We start from the raw sequence: 16,117 nt of genomic DNA on the forward strand, positions 1-16,117 counted from the left end.
ACCAGTCCGCTCCTGTGTCCACACATCGCAGGTGCTCCGTCGGTTGACAAACCCACGAGTTTTTCCCAAGGCAGCTCCATCTCATTTACACATCTTGACACCTCTTCATACAAATCATGCCCCGTAGTTGTGCCATGCATAGGACGTAAAGCCAAAAACTCCTCTGTCACGCTTAGGCTGGAGTCCACTCCGCGGATGAAAATTGACAACTGGGCAATGTCAGAAATGTCGGTGCTCTCATCCACAGCCAAGGAATATGCAATGAAATCTTTTCCCTTTTTCACAAGCTGCTCTTTTAGATTGATGGACAACTGGTCTACTCTCTCGGCAATGGTGTTTCTGCTCAGACTCACATTTAAAAAGAGTTGCCTTTTTTCTGGGCAAACTTCGTCACAAACTTTAATCATGCAGTTTTTGATGAAATCCCCCTCCGTAAATGGCCGGGCTGATTTAGCGATCTCTTCTGCCAAAATAAAACTGGCCTTGACAGCAGCCTGGCCTTGTGATTTGGCTTTTTTGAACAGAGCCTGTCGAGATTTGAGGCCTCGTTTTAATTCCTCTGCCTTTTGTAGCCTTTGTTCCATGTCCATATTCTTGTTTTTGTCCGCGTGTTTCGTTTCATAATGTCGTCTCAGATTATACTCTTTCAGTACCGCCACACTTTCTCCACACAGAAGACACACAGGTTTTCCAGCTACCTCCGTGAACAAATACTCCGACTCCCACCTTGTTTGAAACCCCCGGTTCTCAGTGTCCACCTTCCGTTTTGCCATTTTTGATGGGTATCTGAAAGTTAATTTTACTGTGATGCTGACAACTGCTGTGCCAATAAATATTGAAATGAAGCAGCCTACTGCTCGGTGCGTCACCGTTGCATTGTGGGAAATGTAGTATTGGTGCGTGTAAAAGATCTGCGGGCTGCCGGCTTGCTGCGGTCTGCGGGCCGGTTCTAATAATAAATCAAGATCATCCCAGGGGCCGTAAAAAACCTTCTCGCGGGCCGGATGTGGCCCGCGGGCCTTGACTCTGACATATGTGCCCTACATAGTGCACTACTTTAGACCAGAACCCAATAAGTAGTGCACTATATAGGGTGTCAGTTGGGATGCATGCTCTCTCGCTAGCCTCTCTATTATCCTTAGTCTTGAACGTGATGGGTTTTTGAGGAGTCTGGCTGTATAGAACACTGGCAGTTGAACACTTGAGACTTCACTGACTATAAGACTAGAGAGTGAAAAGACTCCTTTGTTCCAGATGGATTCTGCTGTAGACATCAGGGCACACAGGGTGTCACAGAGCACTCTATCGTAGGGATGAGGGTGTCACAGAGCACTCTATTGTAGGGGTGAGGGTGTCACAGAGCACTCTATCGTAGGGATGAGGGTGTCACAGAGCACTCTATTGTAGGGATGAGGGTGTCACAGAGCACTCTATCGTAGGGATGAGGGTGTCACAGAGCACTCTATCGTAGGGGTGAGGGTGTCACAGAGCACTCTATTGTAGGGATGAGGGTGTCACAGAGCACTCTATCGTAGGGATGAGGGTGTCACAGAGCACTCTATCGTAGGGATGAGGGTGTCACAGAGCACTCTATTGTAGGGATGAGGGTGTCACAGAGCACTCTATCGTAGGGATGAGGGTGTCACAGAGCACTCTATCGTAGGGGTGAGGGTGTCACAGAGCACTCTATTGTAGGGATGAGGGTGTCACAGAGCACTCTATCATAGGGGTGAGGGTGTCACAGAGCACTCTATCGTAGGGATGAGGGTGTCACAGAGCACTCTATCGTAGGGATGAGGGTGTCACAGAGCACTCTATCGTAGGGATGAGGGTGTTACAGAGCACTCTATCGTAGGGATGAGGGTGTCACAGAGCACTCTATCGTAGGGATGAGGGTGTTACAGAGCACTCTATCGTAGGGGTGAGGGTGTCACAGAGCACTCTATTGTAGGGATGAGGGTGTCACAGAGCACTCTATCATAGGGGTGAGGGTGTCACAGAGCACTCTATCGTAGGGATGAGGGTGTCACAGAGCACTCTATCGTAGGGATGAGGGTGTCACAGAGCACTCTATCGTAGGGATGAGGGTGTTACAGAGCACTCTATCGTAGGGGTGAGGGTGTCACAGAGCACTCTATTGTAGGGATGAGGGTGTCACAGAGCACTCTATCATAGGGGTGAGGGTGTCACAGAGCACTCTATCGTAGGGATGAGGGTGTCACAGAGCACTCTATCGTAGGGATGAGGGTGTCACAGAGCACTCTATCGTAGGGATGAGGGTGTTACAGAGCACTCTATCGTAGGGGTGAGGGTGTCACAGAGCACTCTATTGTAGGGATGAGGGTGTCACAGAGCACTCTATCATAGGGGTGAGGGTGTCACAGAGCACTCTATCGTAGGGATGAGGGTGTCACAGAGCACTCTATCGTAGGGATGAGGGTGTTACAGAGCACTCTATCGTAGGGGTGAGGGTGTCACAGAGCACTCTATTGTAGGGATGAGGGTGTCACAGAGCACTCTATCATAGGGGTGAGGGTGTCACAGAGCACTCTATCATAGGGATGAGGGTGTCACAGAGCACTCTATCGTAGGGATGAGGGTGTCACAGAGCACTCTATCGTAGGGATGAGGGTGTCACAGAGCACTCTATCGTAGGGATGAGGGTGTTACAGAGCACTCTATCGTAGGGATGAGGGTGTCACAGAGCACTCTATCGTAGGGATGAGGGTGTTACAGAGCACTCTATCGTAGGGGTGAGGGTGTCACAGAGCACTCTATTGTAGGGATGAGGGTGTCACAGAGCACTCTATCATAGGGGTGAGGGTGTCACAGAGCACTCTATCGTAGGGATGAGGGTGTCACAGAGCACTCTATCGTAGGGATGAGGGTGTCACAGAGCACTCTATCGTAGGGATGAGGGTGTTACAGAGCACTCTATCGTAGGGGTGAGGGTGTCACAGAGCACTCTATTGTAGGGATGAGGGTGTCACAGAGCACTCTATCATAGGGGTGAGGGTGTCACAGAGCACTCTATCGTAGGGGTGAGGGTGTCACAGAGCACTCTATCGTAGGGATGAGGGTGTTACAGAGCACTCTATCGTAGGGATGGGGGTATCACAGAGCACTCTATCGTAGGGGTGAGGGTGTCACAGAGCACTCTATTGTAGGGATGAGGGTGTCACAGAGCACTCTATCATAGAGATGAGGGTGTCACAGAGCACTCTATCATAGAGATGAGGGTGTCACAGAGCACTCTATCGTAGGGATGAGGGTGTTACAGAGCACTCTATCGTAGGGATGAGGGTGTTACAGAGCACTCTATCGTAGGGATGAGGGTGTTACAGAGCACTCTATCGTAGGGATGAGGGTGTTACAGAGCACTCTATCGTAGGGATGAGGGTGTTACAGAGCACTCTATCGTAGGGATGAGGGTGTTACAGAGCACTCTATCGTAGGGGTGAGGGTGTCACAGAGCACTCTATTGTAGGGATGAGGGTGTTACAGAGCACTCTATCGTAGAGATGAGGGTGTCACAGAGCACTCTATCGTAGGGATGAGGGTGTCACAGAGCACTCTATCATAGAGATGAGGGTGTCACAGAGCACTCTATCGTAGTGATGAGGGTGTCACAGAGCACTCTATCGTAGGGATGAGGGTGTTACAGAGCACTCTATCGTAGGGATGAGGGTGTTACAGAGCACTCTATCATAGTGATGAGGTGTCACAGTAAATAAACAGCCTAAAGGCTTCCCCAAACACAAGTATGTGCACAGAGGGAAGCCAAGTCTGTCAGTACATGTAGATGGTTCCAGAGAAATTGGAGTGAATTTGCTGGGAAAATCTTGTTCGGCAGGATACAAGCTGAAACAAGACTGTGTGAAAGTTTCACACAGATCATCCAAGGTCCTGTACCACTGGTAGCTGGAATGTTGTGATATCACATCACATTTGATTGGTCATATACACATATTTAGCAGATGTTATTGCGGGTGTAGCGAAATGCTTGGTCATATCACTGTTTTTATTCCTTTGCGGAAGAGAGAAGCTGTTGAACTCTCTATGTGTTCTCTATCATACAGTTGTTTGTTTATTCCTGAAGTCGGGAGGTCAGTAGTTGAATGGTCGGTCACTAGATCTGTTTAGGTTTAAAGGGTAACTGTTGAAATACTTACCAAGTTAGAGCTATAACAGTTAACTTAACACGTCCCAAAAGTCACCCTATTCCATATATAGTGTACTACTTTTCACCAGGGCCCTATATAGTGCACTACTTTAGACCAGAGCTGTATTGGCCCTAGTCAACACTAAGTCATGCACTATATAGGGAATAGGGTAGAATTTGGGATACTGTATTGGCCAGAGTCCTGGATGACCCACGCCACCACCTCAACTCCCCTAACACCAACGGCAGCACCCAGCGACGTCACCCACCATGTGTGTGTGTGTGTGAAGAGATGGCCATGGGACTCAGAACCAGACAGAGCTGTCACAGTGGTGTCACAATGGCTCCCCAGTGTCCCTCCTTCTCAATGACATGATTGATAGACATTAATAAGGGCTTGTTTTCCCTGTAAGAATGGACCTGTGAAACATAATGCCTTTACTCAGGGTTCATCTGGGCTTTTCTGTACTTAGAGTTCATTTGTGTGGTTGATTTGTAGCTGTGTCTTGTCAACAAAACCCCTGTTCTGCCACCCACTGGGCCGAACCACCCATGTAGTGCTGCAGGGGGCTGGGGGTGCATTGAATGACAGCAACTATCCAGTCTTCACTCCTCTATATTTTTGAAAATTAGAGTGACAGTTGAAATCAGTTGGAGAAGTTTAAGATTTGAAATCTTCTGGAATATAAAAGATGTCTGTCCGTATTCCGGACCTCTAGATAGATAACAGAACTGCTCTCTGGGAGCAGTCAGAACTGACAAGCTGCGTGTGTCGGAGGGGAGAGGGGAGGGGCTCTTTGCTGTGGTGTACTTTGCCATGGCAACACGGGTTCTGCGAGGCTGCTGAGTGGTTACTGTAGTTCACCATGGGAACGACTTGGTGAGCACAGTCCTTATTTACTTCAGTAGAACAACATTAACAGTAAGTCATCAGTATCTTCCTAAAACACATCTGATACCTGTCATTGGTTACTCTTTTCAAATCTACACCAGGTATTTAAATGAGACTTGTAAACATGGAATAAAATACCTGTGTGTGTCTTTATTAATGTAGATGTGATCTGTGATCCAGGAGTGTTTTATGCCTTGTTTATCTGAATGCTGCTTGTCTTGCTGTGTGTAGACACAAATGGTGATGACTATGATGTGTTTGAAGAGGGCTCCTGCTCCTCCGACTGACTGAAAGCATCTGGAAGAGGGAGGTTGTGTCCCAAACAGCACCCTGTTCTATATAGTGCATTACATTTGGGACGTAGCCAGAGAAAGACTGTTGTAAAACAGACCCTTAACAGGAGAGAGGCTCGGCTATAGCCAGCCTTTAAAAGGGAAGGCAGTCAGGTTTTATCAGTTGGGTTGAAGAAATGAGAAACAGAAGGTGAGACAGCTGTGGCAGGACATGACTTTGTTGTCTGTTAGGGTTTTAACTATAATACTGAACAATACGGTATGTATTTGTTTTTAATCTAAACTATAAGTATTTAGGTGATACTATAAGGTGTTATTCATATTGACATGCTATTACTAGTTTAGTGCTTTGGATTTGGTGCCAAGTACATAATGAAATATGTCTTCATCCCAAATGGCACCCTATTCCCTAAATAGTGCACTACTTTTGACCAGAGCCTTATGGGTAAGTAGTACCCTATACAGGGAATAGGGTGCTGTTTGGGACGTGGTTGTTATCACTGGATGGGTCATAAATATGAGGACAGTAGAAGAAGGGTGATTAATGAGTCTGAAGGCCTCACAATGTGAAAGTAGCAGCACTCACAGTCCCGGACTTTGCACTTTGTTTTCCGACTTTGATGAACAATGGGCTATCACTTTGTCCACTTTCGTTCTTGTTCACACGCACGCACGCACACACGCACGCACGCACGCACACACACACACACAGAGAGAGAAAGACTGTGAACATCACTCACTTACAATGTTCATTGAATCTTTTTCACAGTACAAAGAAACTAAGAGCGTCACCTACTCCAAGCAGTGTAGAGGGGGAAACCAACTACTGCAGCGCCATGGCTGACCCAATAAAGCTGGCTGACCCAAAGCCGGCTGAACTAAGGTAAGTAGTAACGAATGTCTCTGAATATGCTGTTGTATCGACATCAATGCCCAACATTTCTTCAATCAGTCTGCTTCTCTCTAAACTGTTCTATGACCTCACGATCACAGTGAAACACAGCGGTTTGAAACAGTAGAAATACTGGCTGTGTGTGTGTGTGTGTGTGTGTGTGTGTGTGTGTGTGTGTGTGTGTGTGTGTGTGTGTGTGTGTGTGTGTGTGTGTGTGTGTGTGTGTGTGTGTGTGTGTGTGTGTGTGTGTGTGTGTGTGCGTGCGTGCGTGCGTGCGTGTGTGTGTGAACCTAGCGCCACTGTGTGTGTGTGTGTGTGTGTGTGTGTGTGTGCCGGCCTGACTGTCCGTCTGCTCTCCTGGCACAACCATGGCTCTGCTCTTGAATACCAGAGATCTATTAATAATCATCACCTCCATGCCAGAACACTTACGACATCTGCCCATTCACAGTCAGCCTGGGCTCACACCACTGACAACTAGCTGAGCTAAAGCTCTGCCTCCAGCCTCCAGCTAGCACACTGAGTTAGCAGTGAGAGAGAACCAGAGCCAATGAAACAAGCCTTGTGTTAGAGACCGTGTGTTTTCACAGGGGAACAAGAGGACCCAAGTCAAACCCCTACGACTGTCTGAACAGCTGTCCTAACATTGTCCCCAGGCTAAGCCCTTGTCCAAAATGGGACCCTATTTTCTACATAGTTCATGACCCGTAGGGTCTGATGAACAAGATTAGAGCTGACCCGACAGTCATCTCCTTCACCTACAGTCATCTCCTTGACCTACAGTCATCTCCTTGACCTACAGTCATCTCCTTGACCTACAGTCATCTCCTTCGCCTACAGTCATCTCCTTAACCTACAGTCATCTCCTTCTCCTACAGTCATCTCCTTGACCTACAGTCATCTCCTTGACCTACAGTCATCTCCTTGACCTACAGTCATCTCCTTCGCCTACAGTCATCACCTTAACCTACAGTCATCTCCTTAACCTACAGTCATCTCCTTCACCTACAGTCATCTCCTTGACCTACAGTCATCTCCTTCACCTAAAGTCATCTCCTTAACCTACAGTCATCTCCTTCACCTACAGTCATCTCCTTCACCTACAGTCATCTCCTTAACCTACAGTCATCTCCTTCTCCTACAGTCATCTCCTTCACCTACAGTCATCTCCTTCACCTACAGTCATCTCCTTCACCTACAGTCATCTCCTTCACCTACAGTCATCTCCTTAACCTACAGTCATCTCCTTCACCTACAGTCATCTCCTTGACCTACAGTCATCTCCTTCACCTACAGTCATCTCCTTCACCTACAGTCATCTCCTTGACCTACAGTCATCTCCTTGACCTACAGTCATCTCCTTCACCTACAGTCATCTCCTTCTCCTACAGTCATCTCCTTCGCCTACAGTCATCTCCTTGACCTACAGTCATCTCCTTGACCTACAGTCATCTCCTTGACCTAAAGTCATCTCCTTCGCCTACAGTCATCTCCTTCACCTACAGTCATCTCCTTCACCTAAAGTCAACTCCTTCGCCTACAGTCATCTCCTTGACCTACAGTCATCTCCTTCACCTACAGTCATCTCCTTGACCTACAGTCATCTCCTTCACCTACAGTCATCTCCTTCGCCTACAGTCATCTCCTTCACCTACAGTCATCTCCTTAACCTACAGTCATCTCCTTCACCTACAGTCATCTCCTACAGTCATCTCCTTCACCTACAGTCAGGATCACAGCATGATGCAGTAGAGATGAGAATTCCCCTTTTCTGCTCCAGACCTGTTATGTCCCAGTCCACCTGTACTAACACAGTGGTTTAACACAGGAGACAGAGCTGGTATTATGTCCCAGTCCACCTGTACTAACACAGTGGTTTAACACAGGAGACAGAGCTGGTATTATGTCCCAGTCCACCTGTACTAACACAGTGGTTTAACACAGGAGACAGAGCTGGTATTATATCCCAGTCCACCTGTACTAACACAGTGGTTTAACACAGGAGACAGAGCTGGTATTATGTCCCAGTCCACCTGTACTAACACAGTGGTTTAACACAGGAGACAGAGCTGGTATTATGTCCCAGTCCACCTGTACTAACACAGGGGTTTAACACAGGAGAAAGAGAGCTGGTATTATGTCCCAGTCCACCTGTACTAACACAGTGTACTAACAGTGGTTTAACACAGGAGACAGAGCTGGTATTATGTCCCAGTCCACCTGTACTAACACAGTGGTTTAACACAGGAGACAGAGAGCTGGTATTATGTCCCAGTCCACCTGTACTAACACAGTGTACTAACAGTGGTTTAACACAGGAGACAGAGCTGGTATTATGTCCCAGTCCACCTGTACTAACACAGTGGTTTAACACAGGAGACAGAGCTGGTATTATGTCCCAGTCCACCTGTACTAACACAGTGTACTAACACAGTGGTTTAACACAGGAGACACAGAGCTGGTATTATGTCCCAGTCCACCTGTACTAACACAGTGGTTTAACACAGGAGACACAGAGCTGGTATTATGTCCCAGTCCACCTGTACTAACACAGTGGTTTAACACAGGAGACAGAACTGGTATTATGTCCCAGTCCACCTGTACTAACACAGTGGTTTAACACAGGAGACAGAGCTGGTATTATGTCCCAGTCCACCTGTACTAACACAGTGGTTTAACACAGGAGACAGAGCTGGTATTATGTCCCATTCCACCTGTACTAACACAGTGGTTTAACACAGGAGACAGAGAGCTGGTATTATGTCCCACATACTTAACTCATGCACAGTATGTAAATCTGTTTCACATAAACAGGAAAACCACACATCCTGGCTCCTCAGCTAATAGTGTCGGTCTCTTTCCTCTTCCTCAGAGACAGCATGGCAGATTTTACAGTTCAGACGGCCAAGCACTCCAACCCTCCAATCTCCTCCACTCCCCTGCGGCCGCCCAGCGAACAGCAGTCCAAGGACCGGGCCTCCAAAAGGCTTTCCTCCGAGTCCAACGGGACCAGCGAGGGTGGGGCAGGGTCGCGGACGCCCGTGGAGATAACCGCACTGGAGGAGTCGTTCCGGCGCTTCGCCATCCACGGCGACACACGTGCCACAGGAAAGGACATGCATGGCAAGAACTGGTCCAAGCTGTGCAAGGACTGTGGCGTCATCGACGGAAAAACTGTCACCCTCACGGACGTGGATATCGTCTTCACTAAAGTCAAGTAAGGAAATCTTTTCTAGTAATCTGTGTCCCAAATGGCGGAGTAGAAATCTTGCAGCGCAAATGGCACCCCATTCCCTAAATAGTGCACTACTTTTGACGGGGAGGGGAGGGGAGGAGAGGGGAGGGGAGGGGGGAGGGGAGGGGAGGGGAGGGGGGGGGAGGAGGGAGAGGAGAGGAGAGGAGAGGAGAGGAGAGGAGGAGGGAGGAGAGGAGAGGAGAGGAGGAGAGGAGGAGGAGGAGGGGAGGAGGAGGGAGGGGGGGGAGGAGGGAGGGAGAGGAGAGGAGAGGGAGAGGAGAGGAGAGGAGAGGAGAGGAGAGGGAGGAGGAGGAGAGGAGGGGAGGGGAGGGGAGGGGAGGGGAGGGGAGGAGGGGAGGGGAGGAGGAGAGGAGGAGGGAGGAGGAGGGGAGGGGGGAGGGAGGGGAGGGGGGAGGGGAGGGGAGGGGAGGGGAGGGGGGGGGAGGGGAGGGGAGTTGAGTTGAGTTGAGTTGAGTTATCTTCCTTTCTGTTTCTTTCATCCTCATTGTAATGGTGAAATGCATTTCATTGAATCAACTGTTGTCTCAGTATAAAGGGATGACTGGTAGAGATCCATTAGTAGGATCCCCCTGTTATATAATAGTTATGTAATGCAGACAGATACAGAGAGATAGTAGGATGGATGGTTTGACCTGGGACTGGGAACAAGGGTGCCAGTATCTAGATCAACTTCAATTTGCTGATCGATGGACTTTGAATTTGAATGACACATACTAACTACTGCTTCCTGACAATATGGCATATCAGTGTCTATTGATATAAAACTACCAGCATTGGGACAGATATAGATATAGATATGACATTCACAGGTAGGTTCTGTATCCACAGGATACTATGTTACCTTTCTATATTATATTCATGGGACATAGACACTATTCCATTCCAAGAGATGGAATACTATATAAAATACTGTTTTCTAAGAATATACTGTATAAAAGGAAAGAAAGTCTCACTCGATATAGTTGAATAGGAAAACCCCTCAGTAACAGTCATGTTGTGGGGGGTTGTTGCCCTCAGTAACAGTCATGTTGTGTGGTGTTGTTGCCCTCAGTAACAGTCATGTTGTGGGGGGTTGTTGCCCTCAGTAACAGTCATGTTGTGAGGGGTTGTTGCCCTCGGTAACAGTCATGTTGTGGGAGGTTTTTGCCCTCGTTAACATTCATGTTGTGAGGGGTTGTTGCCCTCAGTAACAGTCATGTTGTGGGGGGTTGTTGCCCTCAGTAACAGTCATGTTGTGGGGGGTTGTTGCCCTCAGTAACAGTCATGTTGTGGGGGGTTGTTGCCCTCAGTAACAGTCATGTTGTGGGGGGTTGTTGCCCTCAGTAACAGTCATGTTGTGGGGGGTTGCTGCCCTCGGTAACATTCATGTTGTGAGGGGTTGTTGCCCTCGGGTACAGTCATGTTGTTGTGGGGTTGTTGCCCTCGGTAACAGTCCGGGGGCAGGATTGTTCACTCTGATGTTTCCCCAGATGCCTGAGGCAGTCGTCATCCTCTACTGCCACAGGGTCCAGGTCATTTCTAGTAGAATGACCTCAATAACAACCCAACACACACTGACTGAACCGTGTTTGTTGTGGGGTTCTGTGTTGGTATGTTCTGTGTTGGGTATTGAATGGTTAAGATATATGTTCTGTATGCTTTGAAAGGCATGGGGGTGTATGTCTATCGTGTTGATCATGAGCATTGTGCTCTAAATGCAGGTGAAGGAAGGTGTATCTACAAAGCATGAAGCTAAATGACAGGACAGGGCAGTCTGTTTTACATGTAGTCATATTTTTTTTTTTTTGGGGGGGGGTGCTGTTTGCTCAAGTATAAAGCTTTAATGAAGTGATTTGTTTCATCCTGACTGAGCCCTGAGAGTAGAGATGATTCTGCTAGACAGCGTCAGAAAGAACCAGTACTGTAGCTGGAGCGAGGGGAGAGAGCAGTTCATTCACAACCACACTGACAACTTAACATTCACAAAACAATGAATTTAGCAGTATTCATTTTGTTATTATGTTTCGGCAACAAAAAAACACGGCATTAGCCATTTGCTAAATGCAGGAAACTAGCTCCATGGCCGAAATGTACTTTAAAACTGCAACGTTTTCTCTCAGCTGCATGGCATAATGTGTACAATTGCAGGAAATTAGCTTTAAAACTGAAGAAAAAATTTGACGGCTGCTGTTGTCAGTTGTGTGTTCAGTAGAGCAGGGATGTAGGCCTACAGTAGAACGCGCATATGAGAGAGAGAGAGAGAGAGAGAGAGAGAGAGAGAGAGAGAGAGAGAGAGAGAGAGAGAGAGCAGAGTTTTGTGGGGGAGGGAATGTGTTCTGAGCTGTTTCTGAGGCATGATGCAGAGCTGAGCTGGGGAGGCGTGCGTGCCACCATGCCAGACATGATGCAGATGGAGCCTTTCTTTTAATCAGAGAGTCAGAGCTCACACAGCGCTAGCAAGGACATGAAGAATTCAACGGCTTTATGGCCACTGTCTGATGACTGTGGCTCCGTTAAATCCACATTTATTCAGGGGGGAAGTTGTCTACTGTACCACTGGGTTTCTCTGCCATGCTATAGCCTATGTAATGAGTCTCTGGTGTCGTGGCATTTCATGCCAGTGATGATCCTTCCCTCTCACTGACTAGACAACCTGGACTCAGAGCATTTTGTATTATTCTGTACGTAAAGCCGAGACACTCCATTTAATATGATGTTTCATTTCGTATGGTATTTATTATTTGTGGATGTCCATCACCCATTTCATATGATACACTACAGTACATGACCAAAATCATGTTGACACCTGCTTGTCGAATTATCTCCGACCAAACCACCCTACTTTCATTTTTGCCTTAAGTAATCATCTGTCTTAAGTAACCATACCAAACAACATATCATACTAATTTCAGTGTCACGGTTTTACCTTTACTATGTTACATCTAGTCTATGAGACCAGGCTGGACCTGCTGTAGTTCAGTACTATGGTGTCTACTGCCTACCCCAACCCCAACCCTACTGTGGTGAGCCAGGCAGCTGGATAGATGGTTTTTTCTCTCCAGTAAAAACATAAGAAAGTAAAAAATTAAGTCCCATCCCATCTTTAACACGGTATAAAAACTATATCCGCACAGTCTAGAACCGAAAGGCTTACCAAACGGCTAGCCACTCAATTGAATGATTTGTCCCAACCAGCCCCCACCACAGATACAGAGCTGTGTGTCAAGCTTCACAGTGTAGGAGTGCTGATCTAGGATCAGGTCCCCCCTGTCCTTATTTGTCAGAGCAGCTCACAGATCACTGCTGCTGTACATAGCCCATTTGTAAATAGCCCATCCAACTACCTCATCCTCATACTGTTATTTATTTATTTTGCTCCTTTGAACCCCAGTATCTCTACTTGCACATTCACCTTCTGCACATCTATCACTCCAGTATTTAATTGCTATATTGTAATTATTTCGCCACCTTCGGCTATTTATCACCTTACCTCCCTTATCTTACCTCATTTGCACACACTGTATATAGACGTTTTCTATTGTGTTATTGACTGTATGTTTGTTTACTCCATGTGTAACTCTGTGTTGTTGTTGGTGTCGCACTGCTTTGCTTTATCTTGACCAGGTCTCAGTTGTAAATGAGAACTTGTTCTCAACTATCCTACCTGGTTAGATAAAGGTGAAATAAATCAAAAAGGAAGTTATCTAAAAGGCTAAACTGATCCTAAATCAGCACTCCTACGCTTTGTAGATGCTGTTTGATATGTCTGATTCCTTAGCAAGCTCCTGACAGGGTCATTTGAATTGGTTTCCAGAGGACACAGAGCCCTCCTCCTCCTCCTCCTCCTCCTCCTCTCCTCAGACACAACGTGCCAGCTGGAAGTCCTATGTCCCATCTGACATTAGACAGCATGGAACAGACGGAGGAATGGAGCTCTCAACTGTTCAACACTGACGGATCGGCCCAAACAAAATCACTCACTGAAGGAGTCAATTTAATAATAAACCCCAAACACGCCTGTTTACTGTAGCTTGCTGCTATGACAACAGGTTACCCGGGGAGACTGTTTGGCTTTACAGCCTTTTGTTTAGCAGATTTATCACCACAGCAATGGTTGTTTGTATTTGTGTTACTATGCACGACGACGTCTGAACGGAGAAGCAGAATGGTGTATAGTCCGTTTAAACAGCCGTACGCATGGACCCTTGGAGGGGTGGATGTGATTGGTTGAGCTATAATAACACCTGACATCATGTTGATGACTACTAGGCTGCGTACCAAATGGACCCTGGTTGAAAGTAATGCATCATTTAGAGAACAGGGTCCTATTTGAGGGTGCTATTTGGGACACAGCCCTAGTAGAAAGCAGAACACGGAACACCAGAAAATCTAAAAACTCTGTGGCCGAGAATTTCACTTTCACACATAAACACATCGTCTGTCTCTGTCCAGGCAGTGCCTAAGATGCTTCTCCCTGTGTGTGTCTCTGTCCAGGCAGTGCCTAAGATGCTTCTCCCTGTGTGTGTCTCTGTCCAGGGAGTGCCTAAGATGCCTCTCCCTGTGTGTGTCTCTGTCCAGGCAGTGCCTAAGATGCTTCTCCCTGTGTGTGTCTCTGTCCAGGCAGTGCCTAAGATGCTTCTCCCTGTGTGTGTCTCTGTCCAGGCAGTGCCTAAGATGCTTCTCCCTGTGTCTGTCTGTAGAGCACACCATCACACAGCTGTGCACGCAGCAGGGCCATCAGATGGCTGATATGTTGATGCTATCACACAGCAGGGCCATCAGATAGCTGACATGTTGATGTTATCACACAGCAGGGCCATCAGATAGCTGATATGTTGATGCTATCACACAGCAGGGCCATCAGACAGCTGATATGTTGATGCTATCACACAGCAGGGCCATCAGACAGCTGATATGTTGATGCTATCACACAGCAGGGCCATCAGATAGCTGATATGTTGATGCTATCACACAGCAGGACCATCAGACAGCTGATATGTTGATGTTATCACACAGCAGGGCCATCAGACAGCTGATATGTTGATGTTATCTCATGGCTTTGTATACAGTGTGGTCGATTCTCCTTTGACGCTCTCAAACTGTGATGAGGGGCATTAAAATGACAAGCCAAATCATGTCTCGAATGGCACCCTATTCCTTTTTATAGTGCACTACCTTTGACCAGGGTACTCAATAGGAAAAAGGGTGTGTTTTGGGACACGCATCCCCATGTTTATGATGTAACATGGAGACAGAGGTCAACGTCAACAGCAGTAGAATTCTCTCACTGAGTTCCACAGACTCTTCACTCTGTCACATCGGTAGTTTTGACATTTTCTAAGTGGCTGGTTGGTTGTTTCTACATTTCAGGAAGAAATCCTGTCGCACCATCACGTTTGACGAGTTCAAGGCAGCGGTGGGAGAGCTGGCCAGCAAGAGATTCAAGGAGAAAACGGGAGAGGAGGCGGAGGGGGAGGTCTTCAGGATGATTGAGGGGAAGAAACCGGTCATTAAAGGAGTCACGGTAAGGTCCCAAAGCAGCAGGAAATGACATCCAATAGTAGTGACCTACAACAGATATGAATGAATACACGTATACAGACAGTATTCAGACCCCTGGACTTTTTCCACATTTTGTTACCTTACACTTATTCTAACATGGATTCAAATAAAATCCCCAATCTAAACACAATACCCCATAATGACAAAGCAAAAAACAGGTTTTTAGAAATGTTTGCAAATGTGTGTGTATATATTTGCTATGAGACTTGAAATTGATCTCCAGTGCATCCTGCTTCCATTGATGATCCTTGAGATGTTTCTACAACTTGATTGGAGTCCATCTGTGGTAAATTAAATTGTTTGGACATGATTTGGAAAAGGCACACACCTTTCTATATGAGGTCCCACAGTTGACAGTACATGTCAGAGCAAGATTCAAGCCATGAGGTTGAATGTATTGTCAATAGAGCTCCGAGACAGGATTGTGTATAGATCTGGAGAAGGGTACCAAAATAATTCTGCATCATTGAATGTCCCCAAGAACACAGTGACCTCCATCATTCTTAAATGGAAGAAGTTTGGAACCATCAAGACTCTTCCTAGAACTAGACGCCCAGCCAAACTGAGCAATCTGGGAAGAAGGGCCTTGGTCAGGGAGGTGAACAAGAACCAGATGGTCACTCTGACAGAGTTCCAGAGTTCCTTTGTGGGGATGGGAGAACCTTCCAGAAGGACAACCATCTCTGCAGCACTCCACCAATCAGGCTTTTATGGTAGAATGGCCAGACAGAAGCCACTCCTCAGTAAAAGGCACGACAGCCTGCTTGGAGTTTGCCAAAAGGCACCTGAAGGACTCTGGCCATGAGAAACAAGATTCTCTGGTCTGATGAAACCAACATTGAAGTCTTTGGCCTGAATGCCAAGCGTCGCATCAGGAGGAAACCTGCCACCATCCCTACAGTGAAGCTTGGTGGTGGCAGCATCATGCTGTGGGGATGTTTTTCAGCGGGAGACTAGTCAGGATGGAGGGAAAGATGAACAGAGCAAAGTACAGAGAGATTCTTGATGAAAACCTGATCCAGAGCACTCAGGACCTCAGACTGGGGAGAAGGTTCACCTTCCAACAGGGCCACGACCCTAA

At 47.1% G+C, this 16,117-nt stretch overlaps 1 protein-coding gene across 7 annotated transcripts in view; it reads left to right on the top strand.

Annotated features, from left to right (window-relative positions):
• The window catches only part of LOC124027293 (tubulin polymerization-promoting protein-like), a 29,533-nt gene that overhangs the window by 7,846 nt on the left and 5,570 nt on the right, over window positions 1-16,117 (top strand). For 4 of the 7 annotated variants that reach the window (XM_046339744.1, XM_046339746.1, XM_046339745.1 and 1 more), the window contains exons 1-4: window positions 5,523-5,537; window positions 6,117-6,230; window positions 9,112-9,456; window positions 14,845-14,998. In XM_046339744.1, coding sequence (XP_046195700.1) covers window positions 5,524-5,537; window positions 6,117-6,230; window positions 9,112-9,456; window positions 14,845-14,998 — 627 coding nt within the window. In that variant the 5' untranslated portion in view covers window position 5,523. Of the gene's footprint in view, window positions 1-5,062; window positions 5,085-5,517; window positions 5,607-6,116; window positions 6,231-9,111; window positions 9,457-14,844; window positions 14,999-16,117 lie in introns of those variants that run through there. The other 3 variants (XM_046339752.1, XM_046339751.1, XM_046339750.1) reach the window with 3 other exon arrangements.

The sequence above is a fragment of the Oncorhynchus gorbuscha genome, unplaced genomic scaffold (assembly GCF_021184085.1).
Source record: "Oncorhynchus gorbuscha isolate QuinsamMale2020 ecotype Even-year unplaced genomic scaffold, OgorEven_v1.0 Un_scaffold_3072, whole genome shotgun sequence".
Taxonomy (NCBI): Eukaryota; Metazoa; Chordata; class Actinopteri; order Salmoniformes; family Salmonidae; genus Oncorhynchus; species Oncorhynchus gorbuscha.